The sequence below is a fragment of the Pelophylax lessonae genome (assembly GCF_965119305.1).
Source record: "Pelophylax lessonae genome assembly, chromosome: 3".
NCBI lineage: Eukaryota > Metazoa > Chordata > Amphibia > Anura > Ranidae > Pelophylax > Pelophylax lessonae.
This window is the reverse complement of record NC_138770.1, coordinates 41,416,012-41,439,589: the sequence shown is the minus strand read 5'-3', so window position 1 is coordinate 41,439,589 and position 23,578 is coordinate 41,416,012. Positions and strand designations below refer to the sequence as shown.

General features: G+C 46.2%; 2 protein-coding genes across 2 annotated transcripts in view; both read right to left on the bottom strand.

The window, feature by feature from the left end:
• Positions 1-23,578, bottom strand: part of LOC309550683 (uncharacterized protein) — a 3,164,715-nt gene that overhangs the window by 2,436,802 nt on the left and 704,335 nt on the right. The window lies entirely within an intron of this gene.
• On the bottom strand, positions 13,765-15,421 carry LOC309550028 (uncharacterized protein; the record flags this gene model as incomplete). The annotated part of the gene is made up of 1 exon (XM_082250499.1): positions 13,765-15,421. One exon carries the CDS (start codon positions 15,419-15,421, stop codon positions 13,991-13,993), a length of 1,431 nt encoding a protein of 476 aa, XP_082106625.1. The 3' UTR covers positions 13,765-13,990.

Genomic DNA, 23,578 nt, shown 5'->3' with positions numbered 1-23,578 from the left:
TTGTCTGGGAGTGAAGGCATGGTTCAACATGGTTATGTTATTTAAGTAACTGTTTTAATATTTTCTGCTCTGTCTTTCCTTATGGTTTTGTTTTTACATTATGTACAGCGGTTCAAATACTGTAGGGGTCCATGATATCTACTAGGAAGACACAATTTTGCACCCACTAACTAAGGTGTCTGTAGGGTATGAAGCCTGAATGAAATGCCATTTTTTAGTCAAATTGGGACTCGTCCCTCCCGAAGAGGATTCTGAACCAATTTCTCTAAGCTTCCTCCCTACATAATGTTTGTTAAATGGTTCCTGGGTGTGCAGTGTATTTCTGTTTCTAGGGATCCACCCCCTATTTCCGACACCTCAGAACACTGCTTTGATTGACCACTTTTGCCACTATAGACGCTTCTCTCTCTCTCTCTTGGAGGTATAGTATTGTACAGTATTTTAAGAGTGTTCCACACGTACAGTATGTAGCACCCTCTAGTGTGTGCTATTTAGTAGTGTAGTTTGTTAGAGAAAGGACATTTATTTTTGGCTCAGGACTAAGCCTGAGCTGTGAATCTGGGTCAGGGTTCAGTGAGTGTGACTGGATGACTCATTCTGACAGCTCTTCTGGTGCTTTCTCCTGTTTCTGGGACATTGGAGAAGGTTCCAGATATAGTTGGTGGAGGTTAGGAGGAGCTGTTGGGAATATTTATGAGGAACTCAGCCAATCCCCAGTAAAAGGGCTGGCAGGGAGCAGGTCATCTCATAAATAGGTCTAGGTCATGCCAGCAGGGCAGTTGGGTGAAAGATGGAGATGGAGTTCTAAGGAGGCTGTCAGAGGCCCTTGATGGTGTCCTCTAGTCTGGGGGGGGGGGGGGGGGCTGACCTCAGACTGGGGCTCAGGTGCTGTAAGGATCTAGCCATAACACACAGAAGAAGCCCTACCTGGAGGCACAGGAACAAGGAGAGGACAGCAGGAGCATGTCAGCACTAATGGGAAATTTCCTAAGAGTCAGCTGGGTGGGCTGGTGAGTGTCAGTCGGGAGGACTGTGGTGGAGAAGTTAGCCTGAAGGGCTAGTGAAAGGGGCAGCTGCAGCCTGGTGGGTTGGCAGTGCCTGTAGACGTGGTGCTGGGATCAGTAGCCACAGGAAGAGTAATGCAAGCTGGACACTAAAACTTTGCTACACATCTAAGGAGCCTTGGGTTCCTGCCTGTAATGGGGCATTATCTTTAATCTGACTCAGTGACTGTCAGATCTTCACAGTGATCCAGTGGGGTTCTGCTTGAGGAAGAAGAGGAGCTGTATATAGAGACTGTATATAGGAAGAGTTGTCCTAACATTTGTTTGCTGAAGTCAAGTGGGCATCCCATAATCTCCCATCCCTATCCAATTTATTTTCCCTCAAAAAATAACAAAAACCAAGTCTGACTCTGGAGTGCCTGTGGAAATTCGGTGTGCCTGGCTGTGCAGGGGGGATCCCAGTTCATCTGCAGCCCTTAAAGGGGTGTGCTACACCTATCCCTATTTTTACACTGATGGGACCCGAAATATTGCGTTCTGCTCAGTCTCTTCTATACATCTGCTGTTTTAGATACGTTTCTTCCCTGCACATCTTCTATAGTTGGGTTTCTTCTGATGACGTATTAGTTATCTGATGGACAAAGAAAAATCAATCTCTTCCTTTCACCTTCTCTCTTTTCTTCCATCCCCCCCCCCTTTTTTTTTCTCCCACACCCCCTTTGGATCTCCCATTCTGCTTTAAATTCCTTTAACCCATTTTATCATTCCACGTGTTTCACTAACCCCGTATAAGGTCAAGGGACTCAAAAGTCCTGAAAAATATACCAGATTCCTCAGCTAATTGTGGAGGATCAAAGCACATATTATATTTCAAGAGATGCATTTTAGAATGGACACCATTCCAAGACTGGGCTACTCCAGATTCCCAACAGCTTATTATAGTGCTTCCCCAGATGCCTAATCCAAGGTAGTTGCAATTCAACTTGCTGAACAGGAGGACTCTCAATACCCATGACAGGGATTACACCATCTCCCTCTTATAAATTGTGGAAGATTCCCTTGCCAAACTCTGGATTGAATATGTACTGGTAAAGTGTGTTACTACTTACCTAATTTTGCTGCCCACCTGCTGTGTGTTTCTGTGCCTCCTCCCCACAAGCTTCCCCCCTACCAGTTGTGTTTGTGGCTATGTGTGAGAAGCAAGCTATGTTTCTATTACGTCCTCCGACAGTCGCCGCCTCCTCTAAGTCATCACTGTTGGGTATTGTCTTCCCATCCGCAGGAGTAGCTAGGCATATAGACTTAGTCCAAAGACATTAGCATATACACACCCATGGGGGCTGTCCCATCTGGTCAATACCCCCCCTGCATCACCACTCCCAACTCAGTTTTAATCTGCCTAGCGTCAGGAGTAGTCAGGCTTACCTTGTGCTGGGGCTTCAGTCTCAGCCTTCCTAATCTTTTCTTTTGATTTTCTTTGAAAATGTCAGTTTTTTCTCTTACTTTACTAGCTGTTTATTTTGTCAGCTTCTAGTGTTAGTCTTCTCTTCGGATGAAGATTGACCATGCGGTGCTGGGATTCGGACTGACCGCCCTGATTTTCCAGGGCACAGAGGGTCAGATGGACCCCCAGCCCGCCATCGAGCGTTCAGCTATGGTTCGCCCTGGCATTACGAATGACCCATCCCTGTTCGCTACAGGGATGCAGCCATGAGGTGGCTACCTCACAGGACTCGTCTGCGGCGCTGCAGCGTCATGTCCCTGGCTCACGGCACTCCCTGGCAGATGAGGACAGAGGTTTTCCGTGCATAGAGGCTCCCCACGCCATCTGGTACAGGTAAGTACTTCTGTGTGGGGCCTCTGTCTGGGGTGGCAGTCTGTGTTGCTGTGTGTTCCCCATGTCTGTGCCTGTGTGACTCCCTGTGCGATCCCTGTGTGGATCGCTTGTGCAGATGCTGTACGTTGCCCGGGGGTCCCTGTCCCTGTGTCACTTAGGTGCATTGTTGGGGGTGCAGACGTTGCTGGTTATGCGGCGGCCGCAGTGGTGCATTTTCATGCGGTCCGCCATCTTAACTATGGGCAAACATGTGTAGCTCCTCTGGGGCGATCCTTCATGTTATTTTGGCGCCATCCGCCGCCATTTTGTGGGCGGTGGAACGATCGGTCCGGCCGCATGTCGGCGGCCATTTTGGCGTAGTCTCCAATGCATCCCTATGGGGCAGCCATTTTCCCAGGGTCTGGCATATAGTCCAGCCTACTTCAGCAGCACTTCCTTTCCATCAGCAGCAGGACATCGGTAGCAACGCTCTGCGAGCTCTGCAGGTAATCACTCTCAATTTTCCTCTGTGCTATCGCTTCTGGCTCAGTTTCCTTTCTCCTTTTGGGGTCTTTTATCACTGTAGCAGTAGCGGTGGGCTGTGCACACCGCAGCGTTCTTAAAGGGAACAGTACATTGTATTGCACTGTAGTTTGTTTTCTGATAACTTGAGCAATGGATTCTCAGGAAAGCAAGTTTCCTCCAGCTTTAGTGGGGGGCCCCAGTTCTCCTGTGGCTCCGCTGCAACCCGATCTGGCTGCTGTGGTGGCGACTTTGGTGGCAAATATGGAAATGCTGATGTCTGAACGTGCTGCGAGGAAGAGGCCCAGGTTGTCTCTCTCTTCTGATTCAGATGGGGATATGGCTACTGCTGCGAACGTGCCCTTTTCAGGGTCCCGCTCGTCCTTGGACCCCCCCGGGTCTGAGATGGAGTGGGTTGATATCTCCCCCCCCCGGGGTCGCCTGAAGAACGGGCAACCATGGATGAATTGGTTGTGTCTGTAAAGGACACCTTACATTTAGAGGATGAGCCCTGTCCTCCGGGCGTTGTGTCCTCGTTTGGGACGCACAGGACCCGCAAGTCTGCGCAGGTTTTCCCCTGCCCAGCGGAATTCCATTACACTGTTAATGAAATGTGGCGCACGTTAAAACGTCCATTCCTGGTACCTAGTCAGTTCAAATTGCTTTATCCTTTTGCACCGGCTACGGAATCGCGATGGTGTGTGCCCCCACAGGTAGATCACACTGTGGCCGTGTTGAACAAGGCTACTTTGGTTCCTACTGAGGATACCCCGGTTTTCCGGGATCCCACGGACCAGCGGTTGGAGTCTCTAGCTCGCCATTCCTATACGGTGGCGGGCTCGTTGCTCAAACCCGTTTTCGCGTCCGTTCTGGTGGCTGATTGGACTAAGATGCTTAGGAGCAATCTCGTGTCTGATGGTGTTCCGCCTGCCCGGCTGGAAATGTAGGATCAGATCCACCAAGGAGTCATGTACTTGTGTGATGCAGCCTTGAATGAGGCCCCCTTGGTGGCTCGCCTCTCTAGTGTCGCGGTGCTTAACCGGCGATTGATATGGCTGAAGAGCTGGTCGGCCGACCAGTCCTCCCGGAAAACAGTTGCTGATTTTCCCTATGCTGGCACTCGCGTTTTTGGCGAGGCGTTGGACACCCTGGTAAAAGGCGTCAAGGGGGGCAAGAGCACTATGCTGCCCCAGAACCTGAAGAACAAGTCTTTTCGAGGCAAGCGGGGTTCTGCGCCTAGATCCAATCAGGGGTCCTTTCGTGCCTTTCGGAACCAATCCAAGGGCAAGCCCTTCAAGACTCAGGGCAACCAGAAGAAGCCCTGGGCGGGTAAGCAGAAGTCCGGAAATGCTGGCTCAGTGGGTCAATCCGCCTCTGCCTGAAGGGGCGCCATCACCGATTTCAGGGGCGGGGGGACGTTTGCGCGGTTTCCTCCAACCTTGGCTGCTCCGGATTTCGGACAGGTGGGTTCAGGAAATCGTTCGATCAGGTTACAAGATCGAATTCCTTTCCCGGCCGGCGGACAGATTCTTTCCCTCCAATCTTCATCTGCTTCCGGGGCGTCTACAGGACTTGCATCAAGTGGTGCAGGACCTGCTTGCTCAGGGAGTGATTGTCCCGGTGCCTCATCGGGACAGGTTTCGGGGGTTTTATTCGAATCTGTTCACTGTGCCCAGGAAGGAGGGCAAAGTGCATCCTATTCTGGACCTGAAAGCGCTGAACCGCTTCGTGCGTGTTCGGAAGTTTCGAATGGAGTCTCTCCGTTCGGTAGTGGCCTCATTGAGTCCAGGAGAATTCCTGGCTTCGATAGATCTGAAGGATGCGTACCTGCGTACCTGCACATCCCCATTTTTGAGGGTCATCAGCGGTACCTTCCACTACCAGTTTGTGGCATTACCTTTCGGTCTCGCTTCGGCACCAAGGGTGTTTACAAAAGTGTTGGCGCCGGTTCCGGGCCTGCTGAGGGCCCAGGGCATTGCGGTCTTGGGTTACCTGGACGATCTACTTCTGAGATCACGTGCCAGCCAGGACCTTGTGCGCGATCTGTCCATCACGGTACAGACGCTCCAGGAGTTCGGATGGACCATTAACGTTCAAAAATCGGCGTTGTCTCCATCGCTTCGCCTTCCCTACCTGGGAATGGTTCTGGACTCTGCTCAGGCAAAGGTGTTCTTGCCAGAGGACAAGCTCCGGACTTTGCGGGACGAGCTCAGGTCCCTCAGGGACAACCCGTCCTCGTCACTCAGGACCTGTATGCGGGGCCTGGGGTTGATGGTTTCGGCCTTCGAGGCGATACCGTTTGCTCAGTTCCACACGCGGGCTCTCCAGACGGAGGTCCTGGCCAGGTGGGACAGACTACCTCAGTCCTTGGATCTGGGTGTCTCCTTGAGTCATCAGACCAGATTGGCTCTTCTGTGGTGGCTCCAGTCCCCGTCGGTGACGGAAGGCAAGTCCTTCCGTCCGTTGGTGTGGACGGTGGTTACCACGGACGCCAGCCTGTAGGGCTGGGATGGAGTCCTGGGCAACCTGTCTGCCCAGGGCACTTGGTCAGAGGAGGAATCCTCCCTCCCGATAAATGTGCTGGAATTACGAGCGATCAAACTCTGTCTCTTCCAGTGGTCGGACCGTCTCCGGGGCCTACCTGTCCGAGTACAGACGGACAATGCTACCGCGGTGGCTTACATCAACCACCAGGGGGGCACCAGGAGTGCTCGAGCGGCCCGAGAGGTGACCAACATTCTGTCTTGGGCCGAGACTCATGTCCCGGCGATCCCAGCTGTTCACATTCCGGGTGTGGAAAATTGGCAGGCCGACTATCTGAGCCGCCAGACCCTGGACCAGGGGGAATGGTCCCTACACCCGGAGGTCTTTCAGAGGCTGTGTGCGAGGTGGGGATCCCCGGACATGGATCTGTTCGCATCCCGGCTAAATCAAAAGGTGGAAAGGTTTGTGGCAAGAACGCGCGATCCGTTGGCGGACGCCTCGGATGCATTGGTGGCCCCTTGGCATCAGTATCGTCTGATGTACGCCTTTCCTCCGATTCATTTACTATCCCGGTTCCTCCGTAGATTGGTCTCGGAACCGCACATGGTGATTCTGGTGGCTCCGGACTGGCCTCGCCGGCCCTGGTACGCCGACATTGTTCACCTGGCAGTGGCGCCTCCGTGGCGTCTGCCTCTGCGGGAAGATCTCCTTTCTCAAGGTCCGATCTTCCATCCTGCTTTACAGTCGCTGGCTTTAACGGCCTGGCTGTTGAGACCCAGGTCTTGAGGGACAAGGGTCTCTCCCCTGAGGTTATCCCTACCCTAATCAAGGCTAGGAAATCCTCCTCTGGTAAGATCTATTACCATACCTGGAAAGCTTATTTCGCCTGGTGTGAGTCCAGGGGGTTCTCTCCTCGTTCTTACTCGGTGTCGAGAGTATTGGCTTTCCTCCAGTCTGGAGTGGATCAGCGCCTGGCGCTGGCCACGATAAAGGGCCAGGTGTCTGCACTGGCGGTCCTTTTCTAATGCCCTGTGGCATCTCATTCCTTGGTTCGCACCTTCATTCAAGGTGTGCGACATTTGGCTCCTCCCAGGAAGGAGCCTTTACCTCCATGGGACTTGAACTTGGTTCTGTCCGTGTTGCAGCGTGCTCCCTTTGAGAACATCCGGGAGATATTGTTGCCTCTGCTGTCGAAAAAGGTTGCTTTTCTAGTGGCGATCACTTCGGCTCGCAGAGTGTCGGAGCTGGTGGCGTTGTCTTGCCGCTCCCCTTACTTGATAATTTACAAGGATAAGGTGGTTTTGCGACCATCCCCATCCTTCCTTCCCAAGGTGATCTCTGAGTTCCACCTTCATGAGGACATTGTCCTGCATTTGCTTTGTATGAAGCCTAAACATCCAAAGGAGATTGCCTTACATTCCTTGGATGTTGTCAGGGCGATCAGGGTTTACCTGTCGTCTACGGAATCCTTTCGGAAGACGGATTCCCTATTTGTCCTTCCTGAGGGATCTCGGAAGGGCATGGCTGCGTCAGCAGCAACTATTGCCAAATGGATCAGACAGACCATTGAGCAGGCTTATGCTTTGAAGGAACGGGTTCCGCCCTTCCCTGTTAAGGCGCACTCTACCAGGTCTTTGAGTGCGTCCTGGGCCTATTGGCATCGGGCCTCGGTGGCCCAGATGTGCAAGGCTGCGACTTGGTCGTCGGTGCACACCTTTTCCAAATTCTACAAAGTAGATGTTCTGGCATCAGCTGATGCTTCCTTTGGCCGCAAAGTTCTCAGTGCGGCAGTGCCATGAAGGACCCTTGAATTTTTCTGGGTCCCTGGCTGTTGATTTTTCTTTCCTGGGCTGTTGCTCCTGTTGAGCATTGTTGGTTCTGTTGCCCAGTTGGTTCTCTTACGGTGCTTGTAAGATTCCTTTCTCTGATGTGGGTACTGCGTTGCCTTTTCTACAGTTGCGTCTCCCACCCCTCATGTCTATACTGCTTTGTGACATCCCAACAGTGATGACTTAGAGGAGGCGGCGACTGTCGGAGGACGTAAGAGAAAACTGAATTTTTGTAAAATCTTACCTGTAAAATTCCTTTCTTTGAGTCCTTCGACAGTCGCCGCCCCTCTTTTGGGGTTTTTATTACCTACTGCTATGCTACCAAACTGAGTTGGGAGTGGTGATGCAGGGGGGGTATTGACCAGATAGGACAGCCCCCATGGGTGTGTATATGCTAATGTCTTTGTCTTTGGACTAAGTCTATATGCCTAGCTACTCCTGCGGATAGGAAGACAATACCCAACAGTGATGACTTAGAGGAGGCGGCGACTGTTGGAGGACTCAGAGAAAGGAATTTTACAGGTAACATTTTACAAAAATTCCGTTTTTTTCTGGGCCCACTAAAAATCGCTGATCGCCGCCAGTACTAGTTATCATGTGGACATGATAACTTTTGCGCAAACCAATCAATATAGACTTATACAAAAAATATGCAGGAGAATACATATTGGCCTAAAATGATGAAAAAATTAGATTTTTAATTACTTTTTATTGAGAATGTTATATAAGAGAAAGCAAAATATATATATATTTTTTTTGTTTCAGAATTGTCGCAAAAAACATGTATATGTTCATAGATAAAATCAAGACTGGGACTGGGCCTCCGTCCGCCGCATCAGTGCTGAGGAGCGGCCGACTTTCTGATGTGAGATTTAGTTCTTGATTTTATCTATAAACATGTACATTTTTTTTTACTATATACCTGAATAAATCATACTACACTACGACAAATCTTTCTGGCTCCATGTGATGAGCAATCTATTTAGTGCATCTGCTCGGAAGATAAGGATGTCCCGATACCTGTAAGGTGGTATTCACTTTTTTGCCCACAGGAGTTTGATTCAAGGCTTGGCTCCCTGGGAAATCTGGTGAGCATTTAGATGTACCTGGTGGAGGATCACTGTGTTGTGTATCGCACCATTTTGGATGGTCTGTCACCCTGTGGACTTTTAATGTGAATTTTGCACCGATTTGTGACATCTAAGGGCCTTCCTGTCTTCCTCTTCATCTTTCCTATATTGTGACATACGTATTGGACTTTACACATATGGACTATATATGATTGGAGTATTTATCAGCGCTGCACTGTTTCCTTTTCTTGTTGTTTAGAAGGCATATATTCACCTTTTTAGTGCCAGCAGCTTATGAACCCATAGAGCGTGCTCTCCATTGTTTTATCAGAATACCTGTGGTAGTAGTACTACAAATATTACTTTAATCATACACAGTTGGGTTCCAGCTTAACCACTTAAGCCCCGGAAGATTTTACCCCCTTCCTGACCAGGGCCTATTTTGCGATTCGGCACTGCGTGATTTTAAGGGACAATTGCGCGGTCGTGCGATGCTGTACCCAAATTAAATTGACGTCCTTTTTTCCCCACAAACAGAGCTTTCTTTTGGTTGTATTTAATCACCTGTGTGATTTTTTGATCATGCGCTATAAACAAAAAAAGAGCAACAATTATGCAAAAATAACAATATTTTTCACATTTTTTTTATATGAAATTCCCCCCCCCCCCAAAAAAAATGTAAAAATCAAAATTTTTTAACATTTTAGGCCAATTTGTTTTCTGCTACATATGTTTGGTAAAAAAAAAAAAAAAGCGTATTTTCATTGGTTTGCGCAAAAGTTATTGCGTTTACTAACTAAGGGAAAGAAGGGGTTAAGTGTGTCCCTAGGGGCGTGATTCTAACTGTGATTGGATGTGGCTGTGTGTGTAACAGCAGAGATCAATGGTTCTACATAGCAGGACCGTATGATCTGTGCTGTTACACAGGGAAGAATGACAGGCGACTTTGTTTACATTAGCCGCCTGTCTTTCTCCCGGTGTAACCGACGATCGCGAGTGACCGGTGGACATCGGGTCCGCCGGTCACTCGCGCGGGGGGGGTCTGTGAGTGAGCGGGAGCGCGCCTCCAGTGGCATGCGCTCGCTCCCTAGAGCCTCACAGGCTAGCGACGTAGACCTACGTCACTTTGCCTGTGAGGGGCTGACCGCCGACGTAAATCGTCGTTAGGCAGTCGGCAAGTGGTTAAGTGCAGCTACACTGATCTGGTCAGTATTCTGATAACCAGCACCAATTCTTACATGTCAAGAAGAAAACAGCCCACTCAAGTACTCAACCCTGCCAAGCAGACAATTCCGACAAGGACAGATGATGGTATAAATAGGATATTTAAACATAAATCATAGGAATGAGGAATTGCCTGTTGAGAATATTGGAATGAGCATGTAACAGGTAACTACTCCAGTAGGGAAGCTTGTAGGCAGGTGCAGTTAGCCACTAGGTGGCTCTGTACCAAAATAGTGTCTGATACAGCAGTACTGGGTGTTATGCCTTAATTAGGTAGGGCTCTCCCACAGTAATGTCAGAAATGAGTCACACTTAGGCCCTGGACAGGGCAGGTGGCCAGGTGGACTGGACCTGTATGCAAGAGGAGGCTACTGTAGTCATTCTGTCCATTACGGAGGTTGGAGCGAATTGCAAAAGGCCAGACTGGAGGTCCCTGGGGGAGGCTGCTTCCCTGGAGGGTTTCTAGGGGAGATGTACATAGCAAGGAGGTGTTTGATCAACAGCCATAGCATATTCTGACAGGGAAGGGGGGGATTCTTCCATCCATCTCACTTGGCTGGCTGAAAAAAAAAACAGTTTCTAGTCAGCCAGGTGCTTTTGGGCTTCATTGTGGTGTTGACTCTCCAATTGGCTCCCGCTGTTGCTTTTATCTCTGACTACTGCGGACTGTCCACTTTATGTGGTTGTGTTACGTCAAGGTACTCCAGAAAGTTTGTCCCTGCATCCAGTACTAGCTTCAAGTGTGATGTCTCGCTTATTTTTAAGGGGGGGTTTCAGATTTTGTCTCCCCTGCAGACCCCATGCCCACAAGGCCAGAGCGATGTGGAGAAGATGCCCTTGTCCTCCACAACAGGGGGAGTCAGGGAGGTTCCTGCATTATAAGGGCATGTGGCCTGGTATGGTTCAGGCGTGGACACACACACCCTTGCTAACCTTCCGTTCCTGGCCAGCCAGACTGCATACTTTGGGGGTGGACCCCACAACTTTTTTCCTGTTTTTTTTTTTTTTTTTTGGGGGGGGGTGGGTCTACCCTTCCATACCCCACTCAAAGGGTCTAGTATGGAATCTGGGGGAGACTCCACACCCTTTTTTTTGTTTTTCCACACCAAATATTAAGGATAAGGACCTAGTATTGATTTTGGGAGGAGCCTATACTTTTTTTGTTAGTTTTAGTGCATTAAAACCAGCAAAGACCTGTGGCCACTGGTGTCCTAGCAATACTACCATCAGTTGCCCAATGCGGGCAGCAATCCTTTGATCGTTGGGACACAAGTGACCTTTTTGTGTGTATTTTTTGTGGGCCCCCAGTATAATTCTTATGATATTAATGAAGGAAATGACCTTTGTTTACAGACAGAGAAAAGCTGGCCAGGAAATGTCATTTAGCAGCCAGCAATTTCATTTTTTTCTCTTTGTCACTTTTGTTTGTTTACATCATACATGTGGCACTTCACAGGCAGCTTTAATTTATCTCCCAAGCATGTTATTTAGAGGATTTATGCATTTTTAATATTTCACTTTAAGCAGTATTAAAAGAGCTGTTCCCCACAGGATGGAATTTTTGCATTGGTACATATAGTTACACACATCCCAGTCTTAGTCCATAGGGTTTAATATTGAGTTGGCCCACGCTTTGCAGCTATAACAGCTTCAACTCTTCTGGAAAGGCTGTCCACAAGGTTTAGGAGTGTCTATGGGAATGTTTGACCATTCTTCCAGAAGCGCATTTGTGAGGTCAGGCACTGATGTGGACGAGATTGCCTGGCTTGCAGTCTCCGCTGTAATTCATCCCAAAGGTGTTTTATTGGTTTAAGGTCAGGCCACAAAAAGGGGGAAGGATGAATGGACTTTGAAGGCACCATAATACAAAATAACACTTTATTTTTGATATATATTAAAACCACAAAAGTATGTGTCGACCGATCAACATGGGCGAGGACCATTGATCAGAGGATACAAATAATAGGTGAATGGGGAGGACCTCACCACCTAGGACATACAGTACAGCAAACAATACAAAATTGCATTAAAATATAAACAAGGGAAAGAGGACGCTATACGCTGCACACAGGCCGCACCACGGTGCAGGCAACGCAGAGCGTCCTGTACAATAAAGTAACAGCTTCCAAAGGGAAGTAACCCAATATGTCCAATTGCTCTACATGTTTCGCCTGGTGTTCAGACTTCATCCGGAGCTGTTTGGAATATAGATTCCATAGGAAGATGTTGCTGGAGCCAACCAAAAGGCACCAGGAGGATAGTAAACCAATATTGTAATTAGTAATCACGAGGGGTGACCTTGGTGGTTATTCCCCATCCGGGGGTCACTGATCTGCGCTTCTGAGGAGCATCTGGAGGACACACTGCATGCTGCTCTCGGTTTGGAGGAATTGCCTGCTATTATACCCTATGCCTGGTTATGTATGGGACAGGCATACTCTATTTTGTGATTACCTGATACCTCTCTAATTGGCCATAAGCAGTGCGTGCTCCTCCAGCTGCCTCAGCAGGTCACCCCTCGTGATTACTAATTACAATATTGGTTTACTATCCTCCTGGTGCCTTTTGGTTGGCTCCAGCAACATCTTCCTATGGAATCTATATTCCAAACAGCTCCGGATGAAGTCTGAACACCAGGCGAAACATGTAGAGCAATTGGACATATTGGGTTACTTCCCTTTGGAAGCTGTTACTTTATTGTAAAGGACGCTCTGCGTTGCCTGCACCGTGGTGCGGCCTGTGTGCAGCGTATAGAGTCCTCTTTCCCTTGTTTATATTTTAATGCAATTTTGTATTGTTTGCTGTACTGTATGTCCTAGGTGGTGAGGTCCTCCCCATTCACCTATTATTTGTATCCTCTGATCAATGGTCCTCGCCCATGTTGATCGGTCGACACATACTTTTGTGGTTTTAATATATATCAAAAATAAAGTGTTATTTTATATTATGGTGCCTTCAAAGTCCATTCATCCTTCCCCCTTTTTGTAATACTGACATTCAGGACGTGGCACATGGTCTCTTATTGTATCACGCCCCTGTTTTTTGCTGCATCAGGGATAGGCGTAGATATTCTATTTAGTTAAGGTCAGGCCAGTCAAGTTCCTACACCCCAAACTTGCTCATCCATGTCCTTGTGGACCTTGCTTAGTGCACTGGTGAGCAGGCATGTTGGAACAGGAAAGGCAATCCCCAAAATGTTGCCACAAAGTTGGGAGCATGAAATTGTCCAAAATGTCTTTGTATGCTGAAGTCTTAAGAGTTCCCTTCACTGGAACTAATGGGCCAAGCCCAACCCCTGAAAAACAACCCTATACCATAATCCCCCGCCACCAAATGATTTGTACCAGTGCACAAAGCAAGGTCCATAAAGACATGGATGAGCGAGTTTGGAGTAGAGGAACAGAGTTCTGACCTCTATAGAAAAAAACAGGCCATCAGTGCTCAAACTCAGAAATGTGCTTCTGGAAGTAGAAATGCTGAAAACTCAGCTCTTGGTTACAACCTCTAAATCATTAGTAAACAAATTGATCAGCATTGGCTCCAAGACAGAATCCTGGGGCCCACCATTCAAAGAATGAATCATTTATTACTACTCTCTGGACTTGTTCATGTAACCAGTTTCCCATCCATATACATACAATTTTATCAACTCCAAGAGACATTATTTTATAGAATAAACATTTATAAGGAACAAAATCTATATAAACAGCGTCCACTGGGCTTCCATCATCCAATTTCTCACTTCCTTCCTCATAGAATGATAACAGGTTGGTCTGACAAGAATGGTCTTTCATAAAGTAAAGTTAAGTATACTATTATCATAGACAAATTTTTGTATAGAATTCCTTACCATTCCCTCAAATATTTTACATACTATTGATGTTGGGCTGACTGGTCTGTAGTTCCCTTGTATACATCTCCATATCCCCCAGGGCAGTACCCAGCTCCCAATGCCCTTTCACAATCTCTTGCCTATTAGCCTTACAAATGGCCTGGAATTATTTAAAGATTCGCACCTATTGACTTCAATGGGGTTCAGATTCATATGTGAGATCTCTGATGTATATTAAGGACTGATTTCCGTGAAAAACATTTCCTACACTCAGGGCAAGAATATGGCTTCTCGCCTGTGTGGAATCTTTGATGTATAACAAGGTGTGATTTCCGTATATAACATTTCCCGCACTCAAGGCAAGAAAATGGCTTCTCCCCTGTGTGAGTTCTCTGATGTACAACAAGGTCTGATTTCTGTAAATAACATTTACTGCACTCAGAGCAAGAATACGGTTTCTCCCCTGTGTGAGATCTCTGATGTATAACAAGGTGTGATTTATCTGAAAAACCTTTTCCACACTCAGGGCAAATATACGGTTTCTCTCCCGTGTGAGATCTCTGATGTCTAACAAGGACTGATTTATCTGAAAAGCATTTTCCGCATTCGGGGCAGGAATTTTGCTTTTCCCCTGTGTGAGATTTCTGGTGTCTAACAAGCTCTGATTTATCTGGAAAACATTTTCTGCATTCAAGGCAATAATATGGCTTCTCGCCTGTGTGAGATCTTTGATGTCTAATGAGGTCAGATTTATCTGGAAAACATTTTCCGCACTCAGGGCAAGAATGCGGCTTCTCTCCTGTGTGAGATCTCTGATGTCTAATAAGGTGTGATTTATCTGAAAAACATTTTCTGCACTCAGGGCAAGGATATGGCTTTTCCCCCGTGTGAGATCTCTCATGGCTAACAAATTGTGACTTCCATGTAAAACTTTTCCCACATTCAGGGCAGGAATAAGGCTTCTGCCCTGTGTGCAATCTTTGATGTCTACCAAGGTTTCTTTTCTGTGAAAAACATTTTCCACATTCGAGGCAGAAATACGGCCTCTCCCCTGTGTGTAATGCCTGATGTTTAACAAGGTCCGATTTCTTTGTAAATAATTTCCCACATTTAGAGCAGGAATTTAGTTTCTCCCCCGTGTGCAATCTCTTATGTCTAACAAGGTCTGATTTCCATGAAAAACATTTTGCACACTCAGGGCAGGAATACGGCTTCTCCCCCGTGTGAGACCTCTGATGTCGAACAAGCTCCCATTTCTTTGCAAAACATTTCCCACACTCAGTGCAGGAATTTGGCTTCTTGTCCGTGTGAGATGTGTAATGTATGACAAGTTCTGATTTATGAAGGAAACATCTTTTGCACTCAGAACAGGAATGAAGCTTTTTTTCACCCATGTGAGATCTCTGATGTACAGTAAGACCTAATTCAGAGCTAAAAAATTCCCCACAGTCGGGACAGGAAAGCGGAGTTCCGGCACCGTCCCTCATCATACACGGTCCACCATCCATAGCTGAGCTCATTGGTTTTTCTCCTGCACAATCTCTTGTGATATCCTCCTTCTCAATTTTACAACCCAGAGATAACATTAGATGAAACTTTGAGGGTTTCTCAATGGCGTGTCCTGGAAAATATAAAAACATGATCATATATATGGGAGGGTTTGTTCACTTCTATCTAGATTCCATCTAGATCAGGTAGACTTGAGTGAGCAGATGTTCTCTGTGGAGGTTCCAACCAGTTGAGACCCTTTCCTTGAGAGATGGAACCAATGGGGACCGAGAGGTGCATTCTCTTTACATAACTGCAATCCTAGCCCCTGGTCAGGTGATCCCTGATAATCAAGAGTTTCACGTTCAGACTAGTAGAGCTCTTAGCATAGAACAAGTGACCATAGGCCCAGGCTTCTGGTGACACACAGCACTAGAGGGCATTTGGAGAAGTATTTTCTACTGAAAAGATGGGTGAAATATCGGGGGTGTTTTTTCCCCTAATATATATATACACCGATCAGCCATAACATTATGACCACTGACAGGTAAAGGGAATATCTCATTACAATGGCATCTTAAAATTGGTGGGATATATTAGGCAGCAAGTGAACGTGTTGTCCATGAAGTTGATGGGCGGCACAGTGGTGTAGTGGTTAGCACTTTCACCTAGCAGTAAGAGGGTCACTGGTTCAAATCCCAACCACGACACTACCTGCCTGGAGTTTGCATGTTCTCCCTGTGCCTGCGTGGGTTTCCTCCGGGTACTCTGGTTTCCTCCCACACTCCAAAGACATGCTGGTAGGTTAATTGGATCCTGTATAAAATTGGCATTACTATGTATGTATGAATGTGAGTTAGGGACCTTCGATTGTATGCTCCTTGAGGGCAGGGACTGATGTGAATGTGTAATGTATATGTAAAGCGCTACGTAAATTGACAGCGCTATATAAGGATCTGAAATAAAAATAAATAAATAAGTTGATGTGGTGAAAGCAGAAAAAAAAACGGCCATCGCAGTTGGTGGTTTATGGGGCTGTGAAGCCCATGGTGACCCATGTCCACAGCCAAAAGCTTCTACAATGGTCACATGAACATCAGAATTGGACAACGGAGCAATGGAAGAAGGTGGCTCGGTCTGATAAATCCTGTTTTCTTTTACATCATGTGGGTGGCCGGGTGCGTGTGCGTCACTTACCTGGGGAAGAGATGGCACCAGGATGCGGTATAAGAAGGCAGAGGCAGTTTAATGCTTTGGGAAATGTTTTGCTGGTAAACCTTGGGTCCTGCCATTCATTTGGATGTTACTTTGGTATCCATGCCTCAATGGGTCAGAGCTGTTTTAACAAAAGGGGGCCATATACTCAATATTAGGTGGGTGGTCATAATGTTATGGTTAATCAGTGTATATACAGTATACACTATATTACCGAAAGTATTGGGACGCCTGCCTTTACACGCACATAAACGTTAATGGCATCCTAGTCTTAGTCCATAGGGTTCAATATTGAGTTGGCCCACCCTTTGCAGCTATAACAGCTTCAACTCTTCTGGGAAGGCTGTCCACAAGGTTTAGGAGTGTCTATGGGAATGTTTGACCATTGTTCCAGAAGCACATTTGTGAGGTCAGGCACTGAGAAGGCCTGGCTTGCAGTCTCCACTCTAATTCATCCCAAAGGTGTTCTGTCAGCTTGAGGTCAGGACTGTGCAGACCAGTCAAGTTCCTCCACCCCAAACTCGCTCATCCATGTCTTTATGGACCTTTCTTTGTGCACTGGTGCGCAGTCATGTTAGAACAGGAAGAGCGCCATCCTGAAAATGTTCCCACAAAGTTTGGAGCATGAAATTGTTCAAAATGTCTTGATATGCTGATGACTTAAGGATTCCCTTCACTGGAACTAGGGGCCCAACCCCTGAAAAACAATCCCCCCCTCCACCAAATAATTTGGACCAGTGCACAAAGCAAGGTCCATAAAGACATGGATGAGCGAGTTTCAGGTGGAGGAACTTGACTGGCCTGCACAGTCCTGACCTCAAGCTGACAGAACACCTTTGGGATGAATTAGAGCGGAGACTGTGAGCAAGGCCTGCTCATCCAACATCAGTGCCTGACCTCATAAATGCGGTTCTTGAAGAATGGTCAAACATTCCCATAGACACACTCCTAAACCTTGTGTACAGCCTTCCCAGAAGAGTTCTAAATCAGAAGAAGAAGAAATATGGTCTTATTCATGTACAAAGAGAGTAAAGCACTAACATAGAAATATAAAAGAGTGCACAGGAATACATTAGAATAGAAAAAAAGTAGATGATCCGTTACGCAAGTCTATCCTCAAGTTCCGTAACTTGGCTGGGCTCCAAGGAAACATTGAGAGAAATGGCCTGACTCTGCCTTTTTTTAGCACATACAACCACCACCCACATCGACACCCCAACAAGAAAGCATATCAGGTATTCCCATCAGCATCTCAAGAAGCGGTCTCCACAACCCACCCCATGGAATATGTGTGAACCTTCTGCCAGGTGAAGACTCCTTATTTTCAACCTCCTATTATAAGCACCCAGCTGTGTACACCTGCTCTACTGGTTGAACCTTTTACTTTTGGGCTACCATAGTAAGTAGCTTATTTACAGTGGAGCAATGGTTATTTTGGTATTTTTTCTACACACATTTTACACTATATTGTTAATTTACATTTACAGATTCAGAATTTCAAATTGGCTCCTGATGAGTGGACATAGAGCCACGAAACGCGTAGAGCCTATAAGATATAAAGATATACTATTTGAAGACTGATTTACATGTTGTTTATTTATATAATGTATTGACGGATTTATGTATTCATTACATAGAAACATAGAATGTGTCGGCAGATAAGAACCATTTGGCCCATCTAGTCTGCCCAATATATCTGAATCCTATGAATAGTCCCTGGCCCTATCTTATATGAAGGATAGCCTTATGCCTATCCCATGCATGCTTAAACTCCTTCACTGTATTTGCAGCTACCACTTCTGCAGGAAGGTTATTCCATGCATCCACTACTCTCTCAGTAAAGTAATACTTCCTCATATTACTTTTAAACCTTTGCCCCTCTAATTTAAAACTGTGTCCTCTTGTAGTAGTTTTTCTTCTTTTAAATATGCTCTCCTCCTTTACCGAGTTGATTCCCTTTATGTATTTAAAAGTTTCTATCATATCCCCTCTGTCTCTTCTTTCTTCCAAGCTATACATGTTAAGGTCCTTTAACCTTTCCTGGTAAGTTTTTTCCTGCAATCCATGTACTAGTTTAGTAGCTCTTCTCTGAACTCTCTCTAGAGTATCTATATCCTTCTGGAGATATGGCCTCCAGTACTGCGCACAATACTCCAAGTGAGGTCTCACCAGTGTTCTGTACAGCGGCATAAGCACTTCTCTCTTTCTACTGCTTATACCTCTCCCTATACATCCAAGCATTCTGCTGGCATTTCGTGCTGCTCTATTACATTGTCTTCCCACCTTTAAGTCTTCTGAAATAATTACTCCTAAATCCCTTTCCTCAGATACTGAGGTCAGGACTGTGTCAAATATTCTATATTCTGCCCTTGGGTTTTTACGTCCCAGGTGCATTATCTTGCACTTATCCACATTAAATTTCAGTTGCCAGAGTTCTGACCATTCTTCTAGTTTTCCTAAATCCTTTTCCATTTGGTGTTTCCCTCCAGGAACATCAACCCTGTTACAAATCTTTGTGTCATCAGCAAAAAGACAAACCTTACCATCGAGGCCTTTTGCAATATCATTGATTGATTTTTATGTAAATATATTTTTATGAATTTATATACTTCATGTTCAGTTCTTGACATACGGATATTTTTACTGTACTCTCCATACAATATGCAATAAATTATTTATTCATTTTTGTGACATATCGTAGTACCTTTTATTATTTGTTAATGACTGACCTCAATCAAAGTCCCACAACCTCTGTCTTTTTCCTACAATTACCAGGGATGGAGGTCCAGTCATTATTTACACTACAGATCATGAATCCCCCCCTCTTCCTTCAATGGCCCTTTAACTTTTCACCCCAGCAAAACTGTTAAAGAAGAATTCCAGGTATGGTATATAATACATAGTTACATTGGATACCATACCTGGAATCCTTCATTAATAGAGTTCTATGTTAACATTATGGCCTCATGCACGCAGGGGGTTTTAAAAAACGTGCTGCAAAGACAATACAGATGCCAGGAAAAAGTGGCTGTAAAAACACGCTTTTAGAAGTGGTTTGCATTGGCGTTAATGCACGTTTAGCCGCATTAGTGTTAAGCAGCGTTTCTCTGCCCTCTTCCATTTTCAACTCCCAAATCGAATTACTACAGCTTAAAAACACTTGATGTGGCTTAACACTGTATACAGCGTTAACCAGCGTTTAGCCGCGTCAGGCATTTTTACAGCTGTGAGGCCTCATGTACACTGCAGCTGCTAAACTGACATTTAGTAGCAGTTGGTCATTTGTTTCAGCAGCCCCTGAACTCTCCTCTATGTTATCTTATGTGTACATGTACACTCAATAGTTTATAGTAGTTTAGAGGCAGTTGCGGTAACAGGCATTTTTTTGAAAGCAGATAAATCACATTTAGGACTGTAGTTTACCGGCATTTCAAACATCACATGCTTGTAACTGCTTGTAAACGGGTGTAAACGTTAAGATATAGCGTTGTGCAATGGCAAGCTTTTTTTTTTGTTGACATGTCAAAATCAATGGTTACCTATGAGAGCCGTCTTAACTGATCCGACTTTCAGCCAATTGATTTGAATGGAAGTCACATCCAAGACATGATCCAACTTGTGGTGCGACTTGTGCTCTGAGGATCTTGAAGTGGAACCCCATGCCAAAGTTAGAAAAATAAAAAGTGTGGGGTTCCCCCCCAAGATCAATACCAGGCCATTTGAGTCTGGCAAAGTTTTCTAAAAAATCTATACCAGACCCTTATCCGAGCATGCAGCCCAGCAGGTCAGGAAAGGGGGGGGACGGGCCAGCGGCGCCCCCCCCCCCTGCACCATAACAGCCCATATGCCCTTAACATGGGGGGTGCTTTGGGGCAGGGGGGCTCTGCGCACCTTTTTTTTATCCCACTGGTCCCCTGTCAGCGCCCCCAGATCCTTCTCCCATTGGGACATTGCCTTGTTCGGATGACCACTCAAGTGCTCCAGTAGCAATATAAAGTAGCATTGGGAAATAAATCCTTTTGTCTCCTTGGCCAATTGAATTAGATGAAAGATGGGGGTTGGCGACAGAGACCAATCCACAGCAGGTCCTTGTGCCCTGACTGCATGGGCCAACTGATGGTATTAGTATAGCATGTTAGATGGCAATGCATATTTGCCTTGAAGATCTGAAAAGGACCCTTGTCCCCATGTTAATGAGGACAAGGGCCTCTTCCCAACAACCCTGGGTGGTGGTTGTGGGAGTCTGGGGGCTTATCAAAATCTGGAGGCCCCCTTTAACAAGGGGTACACCTACTTATTCACCCCATAAATAGGCAGTGTAGTGTAAATAAAAACAAGAGACGGTTTTACCAAGTCCTTCATTAAAAATTTTCCTCTGGCCTTCTTTGCCGCTGACCCAGTCCTCCTCCGACACCGTCTCCCATCGTTGTGCCAGCTCCGCTCTCTGCCGGTTCCTATATAGCAGGGGTCTTCAAACTATGGCCCTCCAGTTGTTCAGGAACCACAATTCCCATCATGCCCTAGTCATGTCTGTGAATGTCAGAGTTTTACAATGCCTCATGGGATGGGTAGTTCAGCAACAGCTGGAGGGCCAAAGTTTGAAGATCCCTGCTATTATAGCCATGGGGCTATAGACGGCTCTTATAGGGAACCATTGATTTTTTTAAAGAGGCAAAAGAACGCTGCTAAAAGCTAACGCTGCTAAACGCGCATTAACGCCAATGCAAAAAGCTACTAAAAGTTTGTTTTTACAGCCGCTTTTACCCGGCATTGGTAGTGGCTTTGCAGCTCATTTTTTCGAATGCCCCGTGTGCATGAGGGATAATGCTGCTGCTTCTTCAGAATGCACTGGCCCTAGGTTTTTTTGCAGCTTGGAAACGTTTTTTCCACTTACAGCTCCTAAAAGTCTATGTGTGAATGCATACATAAAATAACATGGAGAGGTTTTTTTTAAGCTGTAAAAAGAAATGCCTGAAGCCCTTAGGAGCAGCTATAAAAAATGTTGTGTGCATGAGGCCTTAGGTATAAACTTGCTAAAAAGAACAGAGATAAACCTCTGAAAGGCCCAATCTGTGTTACTGTGCCTAAAACTGCCAGCTGACCCCCAGAATCTACATAAACCAGGAGTCCATAAATTGTGTCTTCAACACAGAGAAGGGGGTTTATCTGAGAGAAATTAGGAAATAATGTGCAGGACGGGTATCAGCGACCAAAATCAACCCATCCATCATTGGCGGATATCACTCACCTCCCACCCTACAGTATGCACCACTGCTGAAGAAGCCGCTGGTTAAGATGGGCCCTCTGTTCTTTGTTGCGACCCTTAAGGCCTCAGCCCTACTTACACACCAGATTAACCACTTAAGCCCCGGAAGATTTTACCCCCTTCCTGACCAGGCTCTATTTTGCGATTCGGCACTGTGTGATTTTAACGGACAATTGCGCGGTCGTGCGACGCTGTACCTAAATGAATTTGACGTCCTTTTTTTCCCACAATCAGAGCTTTCTTTTGGTGGTATTTGATCACCTGTGCGATTTTTTGATCATGCGCTATAAACAAAAAAAGAGCGTCAATTTTGCAAAAATAACAATATTTTTCACATTTTTTTATATGAAATTCCCCCCAAAAAAAAGTAAAAATCACATTTTTTTTAACATTTTAGGGCAATTTTTTTTTTACCATATGTTTGGTAAAAAAAAAAAAAAAAAAAAAAAATCGCAAAAAGCGTATTTTGATTGGTTTGCGCAAACGTTATTGCGTTTAGTAACAAAGGGAAAGATTTTTGTCATTTTTGTTGTTTTTTTTTTTAACGCGTAATGGCGGCGATCTGCGATTTTTTTTGCGGGACTGCGACATTGCGGCGGACAGATCGGACCCTTGACTGACATTTTTGACACTTTTGGGGTTACCAGTGACATTACTACAGTAATCAGTGCTATACATATGCACTGTTACTGTAAAAATGACACTGGCAGTGAAGGGGTTAACTTTTTTGAGAGGGAGGGGTTAAGTGTGTCCTAGGGGCGTGTTTCTAACTGTGATTGGCTGTGGCTTGATGTGTAAGAACAGTGATCAACGGTCCTACATAGTAGAACTGTTTGATCACCATTCATACACAGGGGAGACTGACAGGCGGCTTTGTTTACACTAGCCGCCTGCCTCTCTCCCGCTGTCACGGACGATCGCGAGTGCCCGCACACGCGCGTGGGAGGTCCGTGACCGAGCGGGAGCGCGCATTCGGCGGCGCGCGCTCGCTCCCAAAACCCTTACAGGCTAGCGACGTAGCCCTACGTCGCTCTGCCTGTTAGGGGCTGACTGCCAACGTAAATAGTCGTGCGGCAGTCGGCAAGTGGTTAAAGAAGGAGAGCAAAAACCGCACAAGAATTTCTTGATACTCAATAATATTGCTATCTTGAATGAGACACCAAGACTTGAGGAAACGCAAACTTCTAGATCACTTAGCAAAAAATAAAGGATCATAATACAACTATGAAACACCAATGCTTATAGCAACACAAGCTAGCCCACTGAGCAGGTAATAAAGAAAAGAAGGAGGTGTGGGACTTAATAGTGCATTTGCATCTGGTCAGCATAAACAGTAGCAGTGCCACCCAGAATATCAGACAGGCAGGGAGAAGGTCACTTTTTTTTTAGCAACACAAGAATTATACTGCCAGCAAGTCCTAATGATGGCATTGCTAGATCGAGTCCGTTGGGTGACCAAATTAGCGATAACAGCATCAACAATGCAAACAGTTAGAGAAGTGAAGGGACTATTCGATTTAGTAAGAGGGGCAGTCCCTAGCTTTCATTTTCTGCCGGCTAACGGTGGGGCCCTTTGGATGACTACACGCAGTCTTTAAGTCCTGCTTAGGACCTGCAGGCAGTGGGGAGATTCAGTTCAAACTAATTAACATGACACTTGCAAGCTGTACAGGGGGGTGTATGGAAAACTTTCGATGTGAGTGCACCCCAGGGGTGTGATAGAGAGAACTTAAATGTTGGTAATGACAACTGGCAGTACTTAACTATGAGGGGATGGCATATAGTATCCTGTCCTCAGTGATCTGTCTATTAGGAATAACACAGATGG